Source organism: Oenanthe melanoleuca, chromosome 2, assembly GCF_029582105.1.
Source record: "Oenanthe melanoleuca isolate GR-GAL-2019-014 chromosome 2, OMel1.0, whole genome shotgun sequence".
Taxonomy (NCBI): domain Eukaryota; kingdom Metazoa; phylum Chordata; class Aves; order Passeriformes; family Muscicapidae; genus Oenanthe; species Oenanthe melanoleuca.
In genome coordinates, this window is record NC_079335.1 from 86365467 (window position 1) to 86388543 (window position 23077).

A 23077-nucleotide genomic window follows, 5' to 3' on the forward strand; every position below is an offset into this window, starting at 1 on the left:
AGTGACTACACCAAGCTGTTGCTTCCTATGGACGACTGAAGAGATCAGTGTTGCCACTTACAAGGAGGGCTTGCAAGCACCAAACACACAAAATCATGCCTTCTTACAGGCTTTACAAAAGCACACTCAATTTATCCATGGAATACAGGCAACTCAGTTAATAAGAAATAGGCACACATCACACCAATCACCAAGAGCCTCATGGCATGGCATGATTACAGTCTACAAGAAAATATAGTATGAATTAAACTATAAATTAATATCTGAACTCTAAGATGATTAACAACTGCATTATGTTACATTTCTTGATGCTGGTGAAACATGTCCAGGGAAGAATAACCAAAGCTTGGTTACTGCTGGTACAATCTTCTACTAAGAGAGTAAAGGGCTCCTCCATCATAACAAGGATGAAGTTTTAAAATTGCTGTAAGGAGACAATGAAGAACTTCAATAAACTGCTTTGATTGTAGGATTTTTTTTTCTGAATTCTAAATTAGTTGTCATTCAGCAATATTCAGAGTTTAGCACCAATTCAGGGTCCAGTTTCAGAAGCTGTCAGGTCTGACTAACCCAAGGGAGACAGAGCTTTGCTGACAGGTGCAGAGAAGCATTAAACTGACATATTTACAAAGACTGTGAATTATATATGAGTTTCTGTATGAACCAGACAGGTTTCATGTGCCACATATTCTTCATATATTACAGCTGGGTCTCTTAATACAACAATTGTATTCTGTGAATTTAAAGCTGGTGGAAGCATGAGACTGACATCCCCAGAGACTTGTATCTGCTCCTGAACAGAATAATAACTACAATTTCTTTCACAGCTTTCAGTGCTTCCAACCCAGAACAGGCCAAATGCCCAAAAAATGGGGGTTCAGCTTCCATCCTCATACTGCTCTCAGCCATTCTTCTGAGAAGACAACTGAGGGCACTGGCACAGAGTGGGTAATTTAACTTCATTATGCTATAAGACTTGTCTCCCATAGCACCTTAAGGAGACAGAAGAAACGGTCCCTCAAAACTCAGCATGCAAGGGGGAGCTCACTTGAGGGAACCTCTCCCATCATGAGGTATCACCTCAGCTGCAACTTATATGTAAAGTGTTGATAAAAGCTGGGGAGTAAACCTGCAAATCCCCAGGGTCTCATACTACCATACTATGTTTAAAATAAACCCATCCACTCCCGCTATGCTTTTGTAACACCCACAGCCTGCTCACCAACAAGACCTCTGTGCTCAGCAGGCTGTGTCCACCTCTGTTTCCTGATGCAGCAAAATCCTCGACCTCCTTAATGCAGAGCTGAGATGTCATCTCAGTGCACCTAATATTTAAGTAAGCTGCCCAAAAGGCCACTATTTCCCCTGTGAGACTGCTCTGCCTTGACGCTGTGAAATTCCATCTTCAGCTCAGGCATACAGAACAAATGCTCCTGTAAAGCATATGCTTAGATTTTTTAACTGGCTGCATCTGATCATCAGCCTTTTCTGCCAGCTCTGAAATGCTGCTAGAACATCACCCACTTGAATGGCAAGAGCTGCTGGCAGGCATGCAATGAATAGACTGAGCTGCTCACTGAAGAGCTGAAAAGGGAAAATCACAGTCAATGTCTACCTACCTATCTGACACAGCTGTGATGGACAGGCAGGTCAGATCCAGCACCCTTGTGCAGCCTGCCTTCACAGAGAGCACAGCAGTGTGACAGCACACAGCCACATCCTGCAGACTGCCTGTAGGGGTACTGAGGGAAAACACAACCCCTTGGTTGGCGACATACAGTTTTCTTTGCGTGCCTCTCTGATCCATACAGCTCTGCAACAGTGGCTGCTTGCACATTCAGCATTGATTTTGGAGGCCTTAAATGGTTCAGATGCTGTCATAGGTCATCTGACCACACACCAGAAGATGGACTGTGACCACAGCATTATTTTTGCTTTTTACTACCCCACTGGGATATGGTTTCAGTTGGAAACTGATCTGGGGGATTATTTAGCTCCAACCCTTTCTGTTACAGTGGTCTAACCCTCAGCCCATTTTAATGGCATCTGAATGCAGTTCAGCAGATTATGTGGAACATTAGTAAACTGAGGTAATTTCATCAATCACAACAACAGACAATATGACATCAATGCATAAGTACAAGTATATGTGAATTCAAAGAATGGAACAACAAGGATTGAAGAGACTCATTAAGGTATTAAAAACTGCAGTTACCTGGAAATAATGTGATTAAATTAATAAAGGACCGTATAGCCTGACTACAAAGTACCTCTTTCAGAAAAGAGATAATTTTGATGGAATCCCCATCAAGGAAAATATTTAAGATTAGCTACATCACAAAAATATTCTGTAGAGAAAACTCTTCTCTGTCCAGGAGATTGGTTAGGTGACCTCAACAGTTTTGTCTGTCTCAAATGGCTGTGAACATATGACACAGTAAGAGAGCTGGTCTGTCAGAGACAAACCCAAACCCAAGGGGCTGTTTTCATGACAAATCCACAGCAGCTTATTCCAAAGACATCATATGACCTGTTATTCCAGTATGATTATAGAATTGGCATGATTATGCTAACCCTCTCTCTGAACACTTTTTTTTTTTTGCAATGAACTGTGACTACTACAAGAGAATGCAGTCCTGGGACTAAGAACATTATTGCACATCTGTACCAGCTAAAATATCCACCACCACATACATACAGTAAGCAAAACTTGGTAGAATACATTCAAGTGACAACATTCATCTGCTCCCTGTCAGATCACAGTATTTTAGTAGGTTTTGCTCATGGCACATTAATGTTACGACTGTTGTAGCTGAGAGCTTATATGACAAAGTAAGCAGTGGAGGATGGGAGGGAGCAAAATGTCATTTTAGCATTGTTGCTAGAATAAAATCAGAGAGGAGATAAGCTACTAAGGTAGTAGTTGGATGTGGAACTTGCAAGACTGGCAACCATAGCATGAAGGAAAAGGGCAATAGCCACCAACCAGATTCCTTTTTCTGTGGCCATTCAACTGCTCCAAGCCCATGTTTCTACATCTACTTACCTTCCCTGTGACATGCTTCAAGGAGAAACCACACACAACACCCAGTTCCCCCACAAACACATCCCACATGAACATCATAGCTATGGGTACAAACAAGGGCAGCCCCTTCTGTTCTCCAGTCAGTTTATGGTCAGCTGAGCTGAAACCTCTCATGCCAGATCCAGCATCATAAGCCTGTTATTGGATTTGCTGAATTCCTGCTGGGTGAGGTATGCTTTCTACAAGACTATTATTCCAAAATACACTGAAGGAGGCCACATTCAACAGCTTCTAATTAAAATTACTGTTATTTTTGTTTTCTGCAAATGAGCGCAGGAGGAACAGGATGAGATGTGCTTGAGCCCATGAAGCTAGCACACAGGCACACTGGTACCTAGGCAGTCTTTCCCTCCTGCACCATTTCTGTGCACCCAGACTTCTGATCCTCATTGACTCCTGTCTGACAAACACAGCACTAACAAGTCATAAGTGAATTCATGTGGGCTTCCCAGAACTGCTCCTAAGTCACAGTGCAAATCAGCCTAATTGTATCAGCAGCCTTGTCTGCTCTCCACTCTGCTCTGCAAAGAGCCTTCCCAGAGGACCAGTCAACCAGGTGAAGGAAGCAAGCACATTTCTGCTTGTCCCAGTCTGCTGGAAAAGGGCAAAGGCTCAGTCAGCTCATGAATAATGCATGGTCTGTTTATGCAACTCCAGGGACCCACTTCAAATCAGCCTGTGGTCTCTGGAATTACTTTCAGCATACTTGGCCAGACTCTTTGGTAGGGAAATCAAAAAGCTGCTTTCAAAATTTTCTCTGCTCACTTGAAGCTTTCACCCCTCTCTGCTGTACATAATCCAGAAGAAAGGAGACATGATTTTCTGGTCACTCCAGTTTCACGCTGGTACCACTTGGCTGACTGCAATAGATTTACCCCTCATGTATGCTGCTGTGACACAGTGAGCTTCAAAGATGGCTTAACAGCATACAGGGATGTACCAGCAATTCAGAAAAAAGTCAGGAGGAGATCAAGCTGCATGCAGTATCATCAATGCCTCCTAAGCAGATGGTTAAGCATGAATTATTACAATAAAGGCTAACACAGTCTTTTCTTACTTGTTGTAGAGGTGGAATCTGAAATAATGAACAAGCAGTGTAAGAGGGAGAGGTTGAATTGATAGGAGGTGAAATTACAAGATATTCCTCCACCCTGCAAAAAAATCTTTTAAAATACTGGCTCTCATCCCAGAGGTTTGACCCCAGGGGATACGATGTCAGTGTGCCAATGCAATAGCAGAAGCAAACCTTGAAATGTAATGTCAACTCCTTTTAAACCTCATCTAATCCAAAATATTTCACACGAGAAAAACTTGCATAAAAAGGAGCCAGGAGGAGAACAACATAGCTCAACTATACAAAGTCATGCTGTAGACATACCCATGTTAGGAAAAAGCTGAGTTGTTCACAGGGCCGAGTCAAGCAAGTCACAATAACAGATCCCTTAGCTCTCCCTTCCAAGCCCAGTGTTTAAAAATGTGCCACTACAGGCTGTGAACCCAGTGAGAAATGGACAACACTTAGTTTGCTCTCCCTCTGCACTGGGAGTGACTCAACCACAGATCAATCTGAAGACACCCACAATTTCTGCCTACAAACCACTGGCTGGAGCTGCCTGGAGTATACTCCAGTACTGCATACACTAGGAAAGTGTCTCAATGAAGAAGGCTGCAGGGGTACTGTTAACAGCATCATTGGGGCATTTAACTCTATTCAAACAACTGCAAGCAAGTTTGAGCCCACCTGACTGTAATGTTTGCTGCACACCTGAAATACACTGCATGGGAACCACTGCCAAATCAGGCAGCATCATAGCACAGGCCAGGTTAATACACATATCTTTACAGGCCTTCCTCACAAAAAAAAAAAAAAAAAAAAAAAAATCTAAGTTCAAATTTTTACAGACTTTTTAACTTTCTACACAGAGGTTGAGTTCAGGGTGGGTGACACTGGCCATCTGCCTACAGCACATTTCAGCAACTATCTTGAGAAGACAGCTCATATACTTGAAAGGATGGGAGGCTGTGGCACACACAGACACATGCCAGGTCACTTCTAACAGACCTTACCGTGCTTGGCAAAAACTTCTGGAGTTACTCAACAAGCTCTTATCAAAAGTCTCATTGATGCTGAAACACCTATTCATCACCTCTGTTTAATAAACAAGAATTTCTAACCGTGCCTGACTCCTCTCTGCCTTCCTAATCTTCTAAAGGAAGGCTAACTTTCCATCCCTCACCATCACAGTGATGTTATCAGTAACCTCCTGCACTTGGTGTCCAAAGCATTTTCTGCCTGACCAGAATAGTTCTTGGTACCTCAGTGGGAAGTCTGCAGCACCAGACAGGTTGCTTTATTCCCCCACTCAGGGGTCTTGATCTTTGAAGTCCATCTCCACAGGGAGAGAGCCTTTACAGAGTCTGTCTCTGGAAAGTTCAAGACAGCTTGAAGAAAAGACAGTAAAGGTAACACACTTTGTTTAACCTTTTTCACCACCAAAGCAAATGGCTAGCATTTTCACTTCCAGGGAAGGTTCATTAATTCCCTGCATCTTCATGCTGGAGATGTGTGACAGTTCTCATTGAAGTCAATGATGTCTTCCTCCCTCTCAGTTTACCCTATCCCAGAGTAATGCAAACCTCACTTCAGGTCCTGCCCCAGCCTCTCCTCCCTGCTGCATCTCACTGCCAGGGGACCACCACCACGTGAGCCCCTGCAGCACATCCTAGGACCAACTGGTGCACAGACCTTTCCAGGCAAGCAGCCCTTAGCCTGTTAGTGGGAAGGAGACAGGGAACACAGCTGCCAGGCAAGAGGAAGGGCAGCAATTTTTTTCCATTTTTTGCAAGCCTCCTCCCAGAAGCACAGCCTGCTGCATTGACATTTGTTCCCTCCAGCTCCAACACTCTCCCCTCCCCTGCCAGCCTTTATTCAGTTGGCTTTCTCAGGCCAAATTTGTCAGCATGACAGGGAGCCTTTCCATTTGCTGTTTTCATCTATTTTTCCTGTTTCCAACACGGGAGGTGCCTCACTCAGCCCTGAGAGCAGCCCCTCCCCTCTTATCATTTGACTGGAACACATCCTCCTCTTCCAGGCAAATGTTATCTGAAGTTTTCAAGCAGTGCATTTTCAAAGACAAGAAATGCCAAAGAACACTGCTAAGCCTTTTCACCACTTCCCACAAGGCTGGGCATGGCTTACCACGTTGCTGTGACATTCAGGGAACCTGCAGTAAGTGTATGTCTCCTGCAAAGGGGGCAGAAGGAAAATTTAGGTGGTTTGCACTCCTAATGCAGGACTTTAACCTAAACAGCCCATGCTACTCCCCATCCCTCATAAGTCTCTTTTTTTTTTTTTGGCACTGTTTTTAAACAAATGTAGCAAGCCAAGTACTGGCCACCAAATGCAAGAAATCAGCCATGCAGAAAGAAATACAATATTCTCTGATCTGACTAAAATGTGCTGCTGCACAGATAGCAGTGGTAGCATGGCCCAATTATGGCTCACTGCACACTTCCATCACAAATTCCATTCTCTTTATCCCACTCCTAGTATTTACAGCTTTTTATCCCTCTGAGATAAAACCTGGGAAAAAAGGCTTCAGCCATAAAACAAGCATTACACTAGGAAAAAAAAAGTGTTTGTAAAGAAAAACAACTTGGTCTGGCCACTTCTTTCAATCTCACGGAAATGCCAAGACAATGCAAGCAACTGGGTTTGGCTTTCCATCTCTTGTAATGCTGCTTTCAGTAGAAGACCAGTTTCTTTGGAATTCTGGACAAAACAACAACTGTTAAACAGAAAGTCACTTCAAACAGATGACTTTTTGCCAATAACAGATCAGAAGGGTTTAAAGTCTTTAGGCTTCAGGCATGTGGAAATTCCATTAGGGTCACGCCTGACACAGTCCTAATAACGATCAAGCTCTCAGGGGTGAAATCTGGAAGATTTTGAATGGCCAAAAATTTTAGAGAGAGTGAGATCTCTAGAGCTGTGAATCTCTTAACACTTGATCTTGAATGCAATTCTGCTTGAGTTTTCAGTTAGCCTCCCACCAAGTGAAAGACACCTCTGCACTGATGCCTAACAAACCCACTGCCCAGAGGACAACTGCATCCATTCCACTGCTTTACACAAAGGGAGAGAGGGACAAGCTGCCTAGGGGTCTGACCCTGGACAGGTGAATAGCCCCTTTTCCACCCACTGCTGCACTGAGGCAATCCAGAATAAGACTGCAAGCTTATTCTGCCTGTGATCCCTCACTGCTGTTGATGTGCTTCAAATGAATGGGCTCCAACACTTGCAGCTACCAACAGAGGTGAGAGTTTTCCCATGATTACAAAACTTCTCATGGGAGATGCAATAAGAACAGGAAAAAAGGAATGCCACAGATGTGTTAAAGGTTATAGAATCGGCAAAACTGAGAACCAGAGACACATGGGAGCCCCACCACCAACTGCTCAGTGTTCTTCACCTGCTCCATCTCTAATTCCAAGGAGGAATAAAGAATGACTGCATCCATATTTCTGTGGGAAAGAATTTGAGTTGCGTGATCACAGGGGGATATCAACATGAAAAAAAAAAAAATAATTCTCCTAGGAAATGCAGAGGTATATCTCAGATTTACACAGGTCTTTTTTCCATGTCTGAAAAGCAATAGGCCAGTTGAAATCACTTTAATCCTACCAAAATAAACATTTAACCATAAATACCTGCATTTTCACTGTCATGTGCCCTGTGAAGCAATTCAGTTACTTGAGCACCCAAAAGAAGAAACAAGATCCAAGATCAAAAATTCAAGGCATTTTGAATGGTATATTCACCAGTTTCTCTATTTAAAGCACATAAGGCTTAATGTTCCCCACATCATTTTAGTTAATATCCTAACTATTGTCCACAACAATTCATCTTTCATAGTCTTGTAATTACAGGTTTAGGGACATTAAATTAGAAATTAGGGGCATTAAATCAGAAGAGAGGCTCATGCTACACAACTCTCCTACCAGAGCTACAGAGTTTTTCTCAGTCTAAAGCTAATTTTCTGACTTCTCTTCCTCTCTGGCAATATTTATATTTTTTTTTCCAGTCAAGAAACTACTCCCACTGTTTGCTACAAGAAAATTTAAGCAGCACAATTACCCACATGAATTTCCCTAAAACTAATTTCAGGCCTTGACAGGCTTTACGGTGCCAGACCATCCTGGGAATAAAAGGACAGAAAATGAGAAAAAGAGACTGGCAAGGTGATCTTATTACTCCAGATATATATTCTGTGAACAATACTAAATTACTAAATTTTATTTGGTGGCAGGACTGGAAGAATGTGACACTCTCATTTTCTCCTGCATCAATAGCTGTAGCAATTTCAGGAGCCTATTGCTACAGCACAATCCCATCTGAAGTTTGTTCTAGAGATTTTTGATACATGGGTGAAGAATGTATCTCATTACAATCATGAGAGATTAATCCATATGATCTGCTTGTTTCCTACAGACTTCCTAACTACAAGCACCACATAATCCACATTGAATGCAGGCTAATGTACTAAGACCTAGTTATAAAAACCTAGATGTATCCATCATCCAGGTCCAGGACTGCAGTGCTAAGTAAAACTAATATTCTCTAGGAGTAAAAAGCCACTTTCCTGTACTTCTCTGCTGTTAATTCTTTGATGCATCCTTTTCAATAAAGAAATGTAGAAGTAATTCCTCCCCAAAGTAAGCAAAAGCCTCAAAATCCAATCCTTTGTCATTAAACCAAAGAACTCACAAGAAAAATTAATAACTCACTTGTTGCACTCTTCAATAAAGCCTTAAATGATCTGCCAAAGCCTGACTTAGCAGTTAGAGCATCATCCCACAATTTTCTGTCAGGAATCAAGGAAAGGAAATGTTTTCTAATGCCTATTTATTTATTTACCACCTTGGTGAAAAGCACTAACACTCATGTCTACCTTGAAAGACAACATTCATGATTCTGCACAGTGCAATTCCATCTACTGCAAATTCCGTGTAAGCACAGGGAATAGTACATGCAGCTCCAGCAACTACCAGCAGCATCCTACTGACTTTCACCCAGCACCATCAGATGATTCTGCACAGTGCAAGAGGCCATCCATACACAAGCACTCCACAGGCTAAAAAAAAGCCCAGACATGAAATTACAGGTCTGTTTTGATACTTCATTCAAGCACTCCTAACAGCAGCTGCAAATTTGAACTTGCTCTTATCAGCTTGAGCTGATGCTCAAGGTAGTATCTGCAACCAACATTACAGATGTGTATACTACTGTCTATCTTCCAAAACAGCAGTTGCTCCAGCCAGCCCAAAAAGGCCCTGCCCCTTTGCTAAAGAAAGGGGCTTCCCAGTGTGCAGAGGGCCATAACAAATACTAAAGAGCAACCCCATACTTCATTAAAAATAAATACACAAGTCTCCCAGCTGCTGAGCCATCACTGCTCATAGTAAGCTGTCTTATTATTTTTTTTGTAGCATCTGTTAGATAAAGCTCCAACATTGGAAAGCTGATTACTGACATTAATAACCCACAGAATATTCAGTGCCCCAAGCAGCCCCTGCAATTCCTTCACAAGCTGCCCTGCACACATTAGAAAGGAACACCAACAAGACTAGAGGTAGAGGTTATTTTCCACTGTGAACCAGGTTACTCTGCACTTTGCCCAGCCCTTCTTCCCACTCTGGTTTTAGAGTTCCCTGCACAACCATCCAGGGAAAAGCCTGACCAGAGTGACAGTGACTGCTCCTCCTCCAGCAGCTCAGATGTGCTTCCCGTGATTATCATCCATTCAAATGTGTTCAGCTGCAGCAGCTCCCAAAGGGAAAGAGAAGAGCAGACCTCAGAGGCACCACCTTCTGCCCCTGCCACCAGCTTCCCACACAAACTTCAGCAAGTCTCTTCATTCCCTGTGCTCCCTCAACCCTGGTCTGTAGCTTTGGGCATCCTGAAAGATGAAACCACCTTCAGGAAGGAGAGTAAGTGCAATTTAATTAAAACACACAACCTGTGTTACAGAGAATGGAAGCTCAGGACAGAAATTCTGAAGCTCAATTCTCATCATACCACTCTTGTTTAGAGCAAATAGGAGTCTCATCAAATACACAACAAGGGTATAGTGGAACAATTTTATCCCTACCTGACATATAAAGGGTCAGGTCCCTCTGCACACAGATGGAAGCAGGTGTGGTCTCAGCAGCTGCCAAAACATCTGTGCACATCACCAGGCCTTGTGAAGGATCACCTTTGCCTACATGAACAAATCTGTGATTTCAAACAACAACCAGAGCACCACCACAATTAAATTTATATGACAAACTGAGAGACAGCACTATAATCAAAGGCATAAATAAGTCTGCTAGATAGCATCAAATCTCCCAAGCAAACAGAACAGCATTCACAAGACAGAAGCAAGATGGCTTGTGAACACAATTTCCTCATTTCAGGCATACAATTCATCGAAGCATTTTTTCCTAAAGGCTATGTGGTGGAGTAAAAATTACATTCAGAATTATGTTTCAGGTCCATGGCTCTCTCAAGCTACACCAACAGTCACAGGCCATGTCCACACATACTTTGGCTAGCTCAGCAAAGATGTCACCCCAGCAAAACAAGCATCTCATGACATGGATTTTTAAACAGAATTCTTCAGCAACATGAATTTAAAATTCAGGACACCTTCTCATGCATTCAGATAATGCTGTATCCACAAACTAGTCTCAGGGAGTGTTGCTTAGCACTCTGCCTGAGAGGAAAGTCTTTATCAAAGCATCTCATACTGTTTAACCACAAAGCATCTTTCCCAGCACTAAACTGTCAAGTTCCTTCAAGGCAAGCAGCAAGTCACAAGAGCTCTGCAAGCTCTGTCATGCTCATTTAGTGATTGTTTTGGAGGCTATGGCTAAAGTATCTTTGCACCTCTGCTCCAAATATTTTCCATCTTATTCTTCATTACTGCAGACATGCTGCCATAATGTGCTATAGAAACAACTATATCAAGCTACAGAATTGCACAGACTTAGCTATATCTTCAGATTTTTTGATGAACTGGTACAAAAGCAGTTTGCAAGCAAACTCCTACTTATATGAATTACTGTGCCTTACAAATATTCTCCATAAGGAATCAGTGATTTTTGTCTTTAAGAAGACTACTTGTAATCAAAGGTTTGCAGAACTGTGTCCCAAGACTCCCACCAATCATTTCCAAAATTGACAGAGATGCCTTTGCTGAGGGGACACTGATCTGCAAGGCCAGGCCCCTCTCCCTGAGGCACAGTTGGTTCCTCTTTTGGGCCATAATGTTTTCTCAACAATGTCATCATAAATTTCAACTATTTCCTTTGATCCAGTAGAGCTTTAATCACATTTACAGTGGAGCAAACATGATCAGAGTGAAAGCTTTTACATGCAACTTTCAGGTACAATTCTGGAATTTATTTTGATGCACACAAGCTTAGCTGCAATTGTTTCAGATGTTCTCCCAGCTATTTTCTGTCCCCTTTCCTATCCCCACATGAAACACTAACAGTTGCATTGTCTTTTATGGGCTGAGGAAGTGAAGGAAGGGGAGGGACTTCCAGGAATTTTTAATTTATATATTTTTCAGTTTCATGGGTTTTTTTACATTTTTATACATATGTGAAACTATATGTACAGACACCAAGGGAAAGATTTTGGAGTGCTCAGCCCAACCCTTAGTTTCACATTTTTAAGCAACATCACTCCAGCACAGCAAAGATAATTACTATTTTATAGTTCTCTCTCCTTGCTTGACTCATTTGGATTTTGAAAAGCTCTCTATATTAAGGCTTCTCATTAGCCATGTGAAGCCCAGTACCCTAGAAACAGTATTTAATTCAACCATGACCTCCCTTCTGAGCATTTCCTGGCAAAAAAGTGCCAGTTGGAATAGCTGAAGACAGCCAAACATTCACTGCAAGGAAGTGCCAAAACAAGGGTCTTTATTGCTGATAAAAGCCATGGAAACATCAGAATGCAAAACAAAGGTGCTGCCTTTTTTTCACTTCCATCTGCTTCACTAAAGCTGTGACTGCTGCTGTGATGGAATTGAAGGCACCAGTTTTCACCCTGAGATAAACTCTAGCAAATGCCAGAAGCAATTTTACTCCCTGTGTTAAATCACTATGTTTACTCTTACATTACTACCAAGCAAGTTCCTCACATCATGTTCTCATCTTCTGTGCTCTTCACCATGCTCATACTTGGGAGTTAGGCCTGATAAAAAACAAACTTTTACCATTAGCTCTGGGTATGCTAAAACAAAGGATGCTATGGTCCATTTCCAAAGGAGATAAATTCCCAGCCTCCACAATTCCCTACAATTCCTGTTACTCCGCAAGTCAAACCTGGTGTTTATGATATCCTGGATGCCAGTTCCACCATCTGGAAGTGCAGCTATCCCAGGCATCCACAGTGCTCAAGGACAATCCACACTTGCCAAGTGGATGAGCCTTGTCTGACATGGGTGGCCACAAGGGTCATCCTCCTCTGCTCCTCACCACATTTTTAGCATAGCCAGCTCCTGAACAAGCACAGAAGTTTGGAGACCTTTTGGAGACTTTTGTTCAAAGGTCTCCAGACTCACAGTGACCCAAAAGCCAAACTGAATTCCTCACAGTGCCCACAACCATAAACCCTTAAATGAATGTATGACCCAACTTTATGCAGAGCACAGCTATACCCATACACCTAGAGCTGGACTATACCTGTGAAACAGATACACCTGTGCCAGCTGAACACTCAAAAGATGTATGCAACTCACCACTTATGCCACATACTGGCAGAACAGTGCTCATGCCAAGTCACACCAGCTGGACTTCTAATGACCATACAGCAATTATTCCATTAAAGAAATCATACCCCTTGCAGTCATAATTATACTGGTAGAAATCTACATGTGGACCACACCTTAAATCAATTTTGGAAACCTACACAAGGGATTGCCCCTCTTTAATTACATAGTCATTTAAATAAATTTGTTTACATCAAGACTTAAAATCTAAAATAATTATTTTTTTAAAAGGAGTGTGGTTTTGTTACCTGCATGCATGCTGACCTTGCAAAGGAAGTCAGTGACTTTAACAACACACTCAGGAGCGCAGAGTTTGTTACATGGATAATAAACAAAAAGCAGTAGGGTAAACACTTCTGTGGTTTGCAGCAACCAGAACAATTCATAGCCACTTGAAAGTACCGTGGCAAACAGATACAAACAGTGAAAGGGATTGTTGCACTGCAGTGGCCTGTGAAAAACACCCATCTTGGCCATCCTGGAAATTTAACTCCATATTCATCCTTGGTGCTCTGCCATCACTATTGCACAATGGGCAAAATCTACTGCATGTACAAAGAAAAGGACAGTATGCTGCAATATGCTCTAACACAATTTACCTAGCTTTCAAATAAAAGCAGACAGAACTTTGTATTTAGTATCTTGCAGAGCTTTTACCCTGCCTCCATCAGGGGTGGCATTTAACTATCCATGGCAGGAGCATACAGCAAACCTCTGTCATGTACTGTCAATCTCAGGCATGAGAAGGCTTGAAGAAAAAAAAAAAAAAAAAAAAAAAAAAAGAGAGAAAATAGGAAACTATGGGAAGCTTGAAAATCTAGTCATTTTACTAGTTTGACATATTTTCCCTTCTTTGCATTTATCTATATATTCTTCCTTTATTTATTATTTAATATTCTTTCAAAATCTGGAACAACAGAAGCATCTTGTAAGTCCTTCCTTTTACCTACCCCACTGAACACTCAGCAACTCAAGTCCCTAAAACCAAGCAACAAACAAAGTCACAGAGGGATCAGACAGCTCATTACCACAGCAGACATCACAGTGACCACTGCCTGTCAAGAATGCAGGCACAAAGCAATGCAAGAATGAATAACAACAACAACAACAATAAAATCTGTCTTCTGATGTTGCCCATGTTAGCAGAGTGCAATAATTTACTATACAAGTTAAATAATTACAATGCTTAGCCTAGGCACAGCTCTAGCAGTATAAACACACCTTTTCTCAACACCTTTTCTCATCTTTTCATAGAATCCAGCTATGCAGCTCATTTTCTGTTTGTGCAACAGCACAGCTGTGTCATTTCAACAAAAAAAAACCCCAGCTGCACAAGATGTCTATGTGATATTCACTGTATGAACTGTGCCATCAAGTGAAAAACAGAAGGAAATTCTCACTAGCACAGCCATAGGGCTAGACATGCATGTCTACCTTCAGCATCAATGCCCACTTCATTCATGAGAGGTATTTTACTGCTTCCAGCCCTTTTTTACTTAACTCACACTAGTCAAATTTTCCTCAGCCATGTCAGAAGCCACATCTCAGAGAGCTACTTATCTCTTACCTGTTTGCAACAGCAAATCAAGATACTATTGCACTGCTAATGCTGGTTTGTCACTGTTAGCACTGACAAGGATGCCCTGAGAGGACCTGTGCTGCAAACAGCCTGGTGTGCAGCAGTCTTCAAACGGATAATTTTTTCCAGCACCAGAGATGGTTAAAAAAAAAAAAAAAAAACAATAACAAACTGCATTTGCCACCATTGTTAACACAATGTAAAAGCAGAATACCACAACAATAGTGTTCAAAGCACACTGAAATGATAAAGGTTCATAAGGAGTTGCCTACATAAAGATTTACCCAAAAAAAAAAAAAAAAAAAAAGAACAACAGCAGCCCTGACACATATAGTAAAAGAAAGATTTCTCTTCAAAGTATTACCCCTGACTATAGGCTCTGCCTAACAAAGCATGACAGATCAAATCAAACACTGGCAGAGGTCAGCACTGCTCTCATTTTCTTCACTTCACGATGCCAAAGGTCCAAGCCCCCAGCAGTCAAGCAGATGGAAGAAGGGTGTCTGTGCTCAGGCACATTTTGCCATTTAAATCACAGGGAGAAGCAGGGCTGCTGAGGGCTTGGGCTCCCATTTGTTTCAACCAACTCACCTACAGAGCACAGTAAAATCTGTCAGTGGACAGAAACCTACCAAGCTTGAGGGATGCTGCTTTCCACATCTGTTCTCCTCCAGCTGAGTGGGCCAAGGCTACACCTGCAGCCATCCTGAAGAGATTCAGCCCAACCCACTTCAGTTTCCAGGACAGGTCTGGAGACAGCATTTTGGGATCTCCAAGGCCAAGCACTCTGTTTAAATAAGGAAGAAATGCAGCAACACATTCTGACCTGACTGAACACAGGAACACAGTAGGATCTTCACATCTAACACTGTTTAAAACAACCACTTCCATCACAACTGGCTGGGTTTTTTTTTAGGGTGGGCAAATTTGGCTGTGTCATCACAGCACAAGCTCAGTGCCCCAGTATTCTAAGTCTGGTCCATTCCGGGCTCCCAACCCACCTATCAGTGTAACAACAGAACTGGTGGCTACTTTCACACAGAAGAGATCAATTGGGAAAAAATGAAAACATGCCTTTGATTTGAAGGTCAGAAAGGAAACTAAAGGTGGGGAGTTTCATGGGTTTTTATTAACATTTTTATTAGTTTTGTTTTTAAACCTGAACAGTGGTCTTTACCTCAAATGTCTCAGAGGCCCAATACCTCTGTAGGAATTTTACAGGAATAATACTGGCATTAAAGGTCTGCCATACTGAGAGAAAAAGGTCAATGAAAGAGTTAGATGCCATTTTCTGTGGTATGCCTTCATCACTCGAGTGCAAAAATGACATGCAGCCGATTGCCAGCAGGCTCTTTTGACTGCCTTTCCAATAAATGCAAAAAAAAAAAGCATCTCAGCCTTTGCTAGCTCTGCTGATTAAAGACAGACAGCACTTCATCTGACTTCTTTTGCAGTAAGATGACCATAATTCACATTTAATATGCCTGCAAAGTCATCTGCCTTCCAAGCACAGGAGTGTGCTCTGCTGAAAGTCACTGCTCCTAGGTCAAATTTAAACTCAATATTACAGGACAGAAATTACATTACTATTAATAATAAATAGTCATGATAATGTTTTCCCTTAATAGGGCATCTCTTCCCCAAGAATCCTATTGCTTTATAAACTCTGGACTGAGTTTTACCCACTGCTACAACCCTAACCACTGTCTGATTTGCATGGGTGTAGAGGAACATATAAATTAAAAATAGAGATTGCATCAGATCTGTACATTACTTCACTGCATCTTGATGTTCCTCCCACCTCAGAGGTAGATCCAGCAATAATACTGTCAGTGCTTTAACAAGGAGTTCTCACAATTTGAACAGCAGGTCTACACTGCATGCCTGTGTGGTGCCAGTGCTTCCTGTGAAGGGAAGGTAAGGATCTGAGCAGTACTATTTATGTTCCTCTCTAAATAAAGATGCTCCCTCATGACCACGACCAATCAGCAAAAAACTTTAAGTGATCCTTAAGAGAAGCAGCTTCTGGAGGGCTGGGAAAGTCATACTCTGTGTAGTCCCCAGGCAGAATGGATTCCTACCATGCACTACTACAACACAAACATTTTAAAAACTAATACTATGTAGACATGGCTGCAAACACGTGCAGTAAATATTCAACACACAGCTCAGTGTTCCTGTCCTTAACTTAGGATGAAAGGGTAAGCAAAACAACCATAAATAGAATCAAGGAAAACATCCCCAGAGATATGCTAAACATCTGGTACTTGAGTTTTCTCAAAAGCAAAACATTTGCTCCCCAGAAACACTTATGTGGAACTCAGGAATAAGTTCTCTTTATCCAAGCTGACCTGATGCAAACACCAACAGGACCAGGCACATAGAAACATCTGTGCCTTCAAGATGAAATGTCACCAAGGTCTAAATCACTCCACCTGATGTGGCAGCTACCCAGCCTCACAAAGCAAGTGTTTCAGTCAGGATCTGAAGAATATCATACCTAATTGACTGAGGAGGGATTAGTGGGAAAAGTCATGTGCTGACAGTTCTGAACTAGGTGGAGGCTTGTATCATACTTCTGTACTAGCAGCTCTTCTGATGTGGGGCACAAATAGACACTCAACAGGTGACATATTTCATCCCTGTACACAAACATCTCCCCTGCCTGATCAGGCTTGGGATACGACTGTACTGCTGAAGCATGCAGGGAGGGGAAAAGAGGACAACTTCTAGCAAACACACTGAATGCCTCAGTTCAGAGAGCAGAGAAACCACCCCTATTCAACAGCAGGATTGTTCTCAATGCTTACCTAAACATTCACCCACTGATCCTTCTTGACCACCAAGCAGCAAGTCAGTTTTGTATTGTGCTCCAGGAGTGAATACAAAGCAATAATAAAAATAGCTCCTAAGTGAACAGTACAGACCAGGACCAAGAAAGGGAAAGGACCCATTTTGGTAGATGCAAACAAGGAATTTGATTCCTTTTATCCACAAGTGACAGAGGCCATCAGCATATTTCACATAAAACACTACAGGTTTTATTTGTGCTTTTGGTCCCTGTTCAAACCAAAGTCTGGTTTCCAATTCTCTCTTGATTTCTCAGTTGGTTCCAAAGAATCTCCCAACATTGATCTTATTTCTGCAAAAACTACCATGGAGTCAGATGCAGCTTGGGAATCTGTTTTTAATGGAGATGGGCAGCAGAGACGTAGAGGAAAAGCTAACAGGGCAAGCTTGAAGCTTTATTTCTCCCTCAACAGCTGTCAGGAAGCCACAATTTAGGAACTTCCTCAGCTGGAGCATATATTCATACATTTGTTTAGAAAGCAGTTGATGGGCTGCTGTGCCAAAAACACATTTCAAGCAGCAACACATCTACATGTCAGGTGCATCAGTGAAAACAGAACAACTGAGTCCTTCCTGCCAAGTGGCCAGGGTTAAACACAGCTGTGGGGACACCTGTTTCACCCCACCTTCACCTCTGGAGCCTGCATCACCGATAGGCCAGAAAGGACTCAATGTGCTGCAAATTCACAGTGTAAGCTCAGCTCTAGATGGGTGATGGACACACTACCTACTGCTTCCTTGGGCTTTTACTTTTTAATAATGAAACTTCACCAAATGAGAACACAGCTTTGGAAAACAAGACCATTTAAAACAAAACATGGGTACCAAAGAAAATTGGTTTCTGTCTCTTCCCAGGCCAGATATGCATTCTGTAATAGAGAAGCCAGACATGCATGTTATTAATAAGCAACTCATGATTTCTCAACCTCTTCAACTGCAATGCAGGACATCACATTTAGACCTCCTGAAGTCTCCATCTGTAAAACCTCTGGTACCCCATCTATGTCTTATCACTAGCTACTACACAGCGTTTTTCATATGAAATTTCAAGAGTAAGGAATGTTTTTTCATTGTTTGCTTTTCTCCGTCTATACAACATTGCCCCCATTTACCAGAGACTTCTGAACCTCCCACTTGAATTACAGTCTCTCCCACAAACCAGAAAATTCATTGATTAAAGCAAAATAATCACTCCAGGGCACAGCAGTTCCCAAGCTGTGAAGAGCAGGCAGGACCAGGAGACAGAGCTGCCAGCAGAGAGAGATTCCTCTCAGCAATTTGAGAACTGCTGCTCTAGCTCCCTGTCTGCACCTATAAGAACATACAAGAACTTTCATTGTACAGACCCTGTAACAATGTACTGTATTTAAAAAACAAAGAAAGAAAATTTCCCTCTGAAATAACTGTGAGAGGAGTTATCTGCAGTCCAAGATAGCTTTCTGTAATAATGTTTAAAGTAAAACACTATGAAAAAAAAAATCAGATGTTGCACATTATTGTCTTGTAACCTGTTTAGTTAGTTCCTGTTTAATGACCATTCCATACATTTTTAAACAAACTTTGTTACCCCTACAACATACAAGTAACGACTGCTGGGGAAAAGGAGGAAATGCTTTAACTAGAGGTGAAAGGGAACCAAGAATGGTGCTGTTCTAATAAACAGGGAGAAAAACCTTTTTTCCTGCTCTGGTCTGTTGCTAGCAGATTGCATCAGCAAGTTACCATTAACATCTCAGCTACATCAATTCATAACCATTCATAAATTCAGCTCATGTTTGAGACTTTTTCCCCCCTTCTTTAATGTACAAATATTCAGAGAAGGACAAAACATTATTACTTTATTACACTGGACATGTATCTGGCCCCCTGAGAAAAAGCCCACCGAGTGTGTTTCTTTATTATTTCAGAAATTTTGTACTTCTAACAGATGCCATGTGTCTGCCTGAAACCTCATGGGACTCTATCTCTAAGGGCACAAGGCAAGCCAGGACACTTCCATGAGAAACACCTGCAGGAAGAAAGTGTCACAGGAAAATAGACACAATTGTTGCCAAATTAATGTGTGTCAAACCTGGAGCCCTGTTACATTATACTGTCCCTTATACGTGTTTTGTGGGATATGTACTTCTACAATACGAATTCATTCACACACCATTCTGACAAGCAAGTCAGGCTTCTGGTGCAAGCATAGCATCTTCAGGAAAAAGAAAGTGTATTATAAAAGAAAAGCTAATGTTCTGACTCAAAGAACACGCATTTCCAAGTACAGAAAGTAACACTGAGCAAAGATTCCAGACAAATGCCTACACTGTACTTGAGGCAGGATTTTTTTCTTTAGGTGCTGACTTAATTTCCTTAATTGCATAATTTTAAATGTTGAAAACACTAGCTGGCTGCGATATTAGCAGCATTTGAATGGTGACTAATTCTAATGAGTATGCTAGTAGCAATTTAACACTAGGACACACCACACACATTTATGAGGCCGACAGCGATAGCAATCAGCCTCCTCAGCCGCAGCCCCAGAGCCGAACCAGCCACCCTGGCTCATAAACCTCCACTCTCTCTGCGACACCTCACAGCTTTTTCCTCTCACTTTCGCCTTTTGTCAGCTACATTTGCAGGGATAAATTATCAAATTAAGACTTCTTTGCTGCAGAAGGTGCTCCCATTAAAATCCATCGGAAAGCCAGTGTCCGAGGACCACAGACCCCGAAGCAGGGAGAGTAAAGCCCAGACTTGTGCTCACACAGGAGAGAGCGATATGCGGCCCGCTCTTGCACGCCTGAATCCAGAGCGGCTCAGCACGGTGCATGCCTACTTTTTCAGTCCCTCCTTCCCTTTGTACGTGAGCTTCGCCGAGCCTGGGCTGTTACAGCGTTTTAACAGCGTTTCCTCCGCTGTCACCGCTTCCTGCCTCCCTGCCCGGCTCGCAGCTGGGGTCCCGGGGGCAGCGCGGACAGCCGCGCCCCCCGAGCAGCGCCGTGCTCGGATCCCCGCTCCCGCGGCTGGGAACCGGCGGGCAGCATGATTATTGCCTCCCTTTCACCGCGACTTTCTCCTTTTCACCACCACACGGACGGCACCTGCTCCCTCCTCCCGCGGGTGTCAGGCCCGGCCGGCCCTGCCCAGGCTTGCCCGAGCATCCCGGAGGGCGGGTCCCCGGTGCCGAGGGACCACGCCGGCGGGGACCGGGGATCCAGGATGTCACACCGAGCTGCCGCAGCGCCGTCCCCCGCGCCCCGCCGGCCCTCGGCCTGCACCCGCGGCTCGGCCAGCCCGTCTCCGGAGACACGGGGAATGGGGAAGAGGGCTGAGGAGTAAAGCGAAGGGAAAACTCCGCGCCGAGGGGGGAGCTTCAATTCCATTCACCCGAGGCGGGGCACTCACCCAGGGTCTTGACGGCGACCTGCCGGGTGAGCGGCGGCGGCAGGTTGACGCAGACCAGGTCGACGTCCTGGTGCAGCAGCACCTCGTCGATGCGGCTGGTGTAGAAGGGGACGCTCATCTCCTTGGCCAGCTCCTCCGCCTCCTCGGGCGTGCGGCCCCACAGCGCCTTCACGGCGAAGCCCTCCGCCTTCAGCAGCGGCACGATCACCCGCGCCGTCAGCCCGGTGCCGAACACCCCCACCCCGGGCAGCATGGCGGCGGCGCGGCACGGCGAGGCCAGGCGCTCCCTCCTTCTCTCAGCGGGGAGCGGGAGGCAGCCCCCGCTCGGTACCGCTGCTGCTGCTCCTGCTGCCGCTGCCGCCGCCGCCGGGGCCGGGACCAGCCGCCCCCCGCCTCAGCAGCGCCGCGGCCGCCGGCTGCCCCGCCATGCCCCCACCATCACACACGGCCCCGCGGCGGCGCCGGCGCTGCGCTCCCTTCGGCGGACGCGGGGCGACCGCCCTTCCCCGGGCGGCGGCGCGGGCTCAGCGCCGCTCCTCTGCCATGTTCGCCGGCGCCCGCTCGCCGCCGGGAGGGCGGCGCGTCGCTGTCACCTCCCGGGTGTTCCTGCACCGCCCGCACCGCCCCCGCCGCACCATTGGCGGCCGCCCGCCCCGGCACCGCCCCGCCGCCGGCACCGGCACCGCGGGGCGCGCCCGGGAGCGGCGGGAGCGCCCGGCCCGGGATGCGGGGGTACGGCCCGGGATGCGGGGGCACAGCCCGGGATGCGGGGCACGGCCCGGACATCGCCCGCAGGTGCGCTCCGCGGCACCGCCGGGGTTTGCCGTCCGCCCGGCGGGTCGGTATCGGGGCATCTCCGGAGACTTCCCTCCTTCCCCACCTCTTCCCCCACGGGAGAGCCTGAGAGGGGTCGCGGTGATGGGGAGACACGTCCCGGTGAAGGCGCAGGAGAGCTGGGAGAGCCACAGCGGCAGACTGGCGTGCGCTGGTCGCGTCCATCGCCCTGCGGTCCGTCTCCTCCTGGGACAGTAATCTGGAACGGAGATGTCCCTGAACCCTGAAAAGTGTCGTGCACCGGGTCGGATTCCAGCTCCACCACCTGTGCTTCCCATCACATCCGCTCACCCGGGATGCCCAGCCAGTATCTCCACCACCCATCCCACACTAGATTGTTGTTCATTCACTCCCCTTAGAAATATCAAGACTCTTCAGATTTACTGGGACATCGGTCCTCCTTTTTTTTTTTTTTTTTTTTTTTCCCTCAGCAAAGCCTCAATGTAGCAATCCCCTTTTCCATGGGTCTACTTACATAGCTCAAAATCCACGAATTTGCTAAGGCGGCTTAGGAAGCTTTAGCTGCTGTTGCTCAGTCCACAGCATTTGTCCAGAGTCTCTGGAGGCCTGGAAGAAGCCCAGGCAGGGCAGTAAACAGACCAGGCACATAAAGTTAAATTTCTTGCAGGCAGGAGTCATGCCTCTTTTGCAGACCCAATATTTGGTGCTGTGCCCTAGGTCATTAGTAATGCCGGATTTGTTGAAGGCATGTCAGGGATTTCATGAAAAGGTACAAAGCTTGCAATATATAGAATCATATAGAATCACAGAATCATAGAATGGCTTTGGTTGGAAAGGACCTTAAAGACCATGGGGTTCTAGCCCCCCTGCCATGGGCAGGGACACCTTTCACTACATCAGGCTGCTCAAAGCCCCATCCAACCCAGCCCCGAACACCTCCAGAGAGGGGACAGCCACAACTTCTCTGGGCAACCTGTTCCAGTGCCTCACCACTCTCATAGTGCAGAATTTCTTCCTAATGTGAAATCCAAACCCACCTTTTCTCAGTTTAACACCATTATCCCTTGTCCTATGAATACGTGCCTTTGTAAAAACTCCCTTTCCAGAAGAGCAAACCTTCCAGCACCACTGGCAGTGTCCTGTGCCAGCTCCTGCTCACCCCACCTTTGCCCTGTCTGGGCTGAATGCTGGGCTTCAGAGCCCCTCTCCTGCCAACCTGGAGGCCACCAGGTGGGCTTGGGAGCTGGTGAGGACTGTGGTGCCCACTGGCCTCACACAGGTCTGTGCAGACCTCACTCCACAGAGGTGAATCTCTGCCCTGTTCTGCACACAGATGATCAGCTGGTGGGACAGCAGAGCAGCTCCTGTGAGTGCCACACTGTTACCTCGCTGCCTAGCTGACTCTTTAAAAGAAAAACTAAAAAACATCCTGCTTCCAATCAGAGGGAAAGAATAAAGACGTTTTTCCACATATTGTCTTCTTTACCAATTCCTAGGAGAAAGGAAGAGAAGGGGAAGGAAGAAAGGGAGGAAGGAAGGAATGAGAAGAAAGTA

General features: G+C 44.7%; 1 protein-coding gene across 1 annotated transcript in view; it reads right to left on the reverse strand.

Moving 5' to 3' along the window:
* GFOD1 (Gfo/Idh/MocA-like oxidoreductase domain containing 1) overlaps positions 1 to 21291 on the reverse strand; it is a 69278-nt gene extending 47987 nt beyond the window's left edge. The window contains exon 1 of the mRNA XM_056484993.1: positions 20729 to 21291. Within this exon, the coding sequence (XP_056340968.1) occupies positions 20729 to 20981 (253 nt within the window). The 5' untranslated portion in view covers positions 20982 to 21291. The remainder of the gene's footprint in view (positions 1 to 20728) is intronic.
* Between the last annotated feature and the right edge of the window lie 1786 nt (positions 21292 to 23077).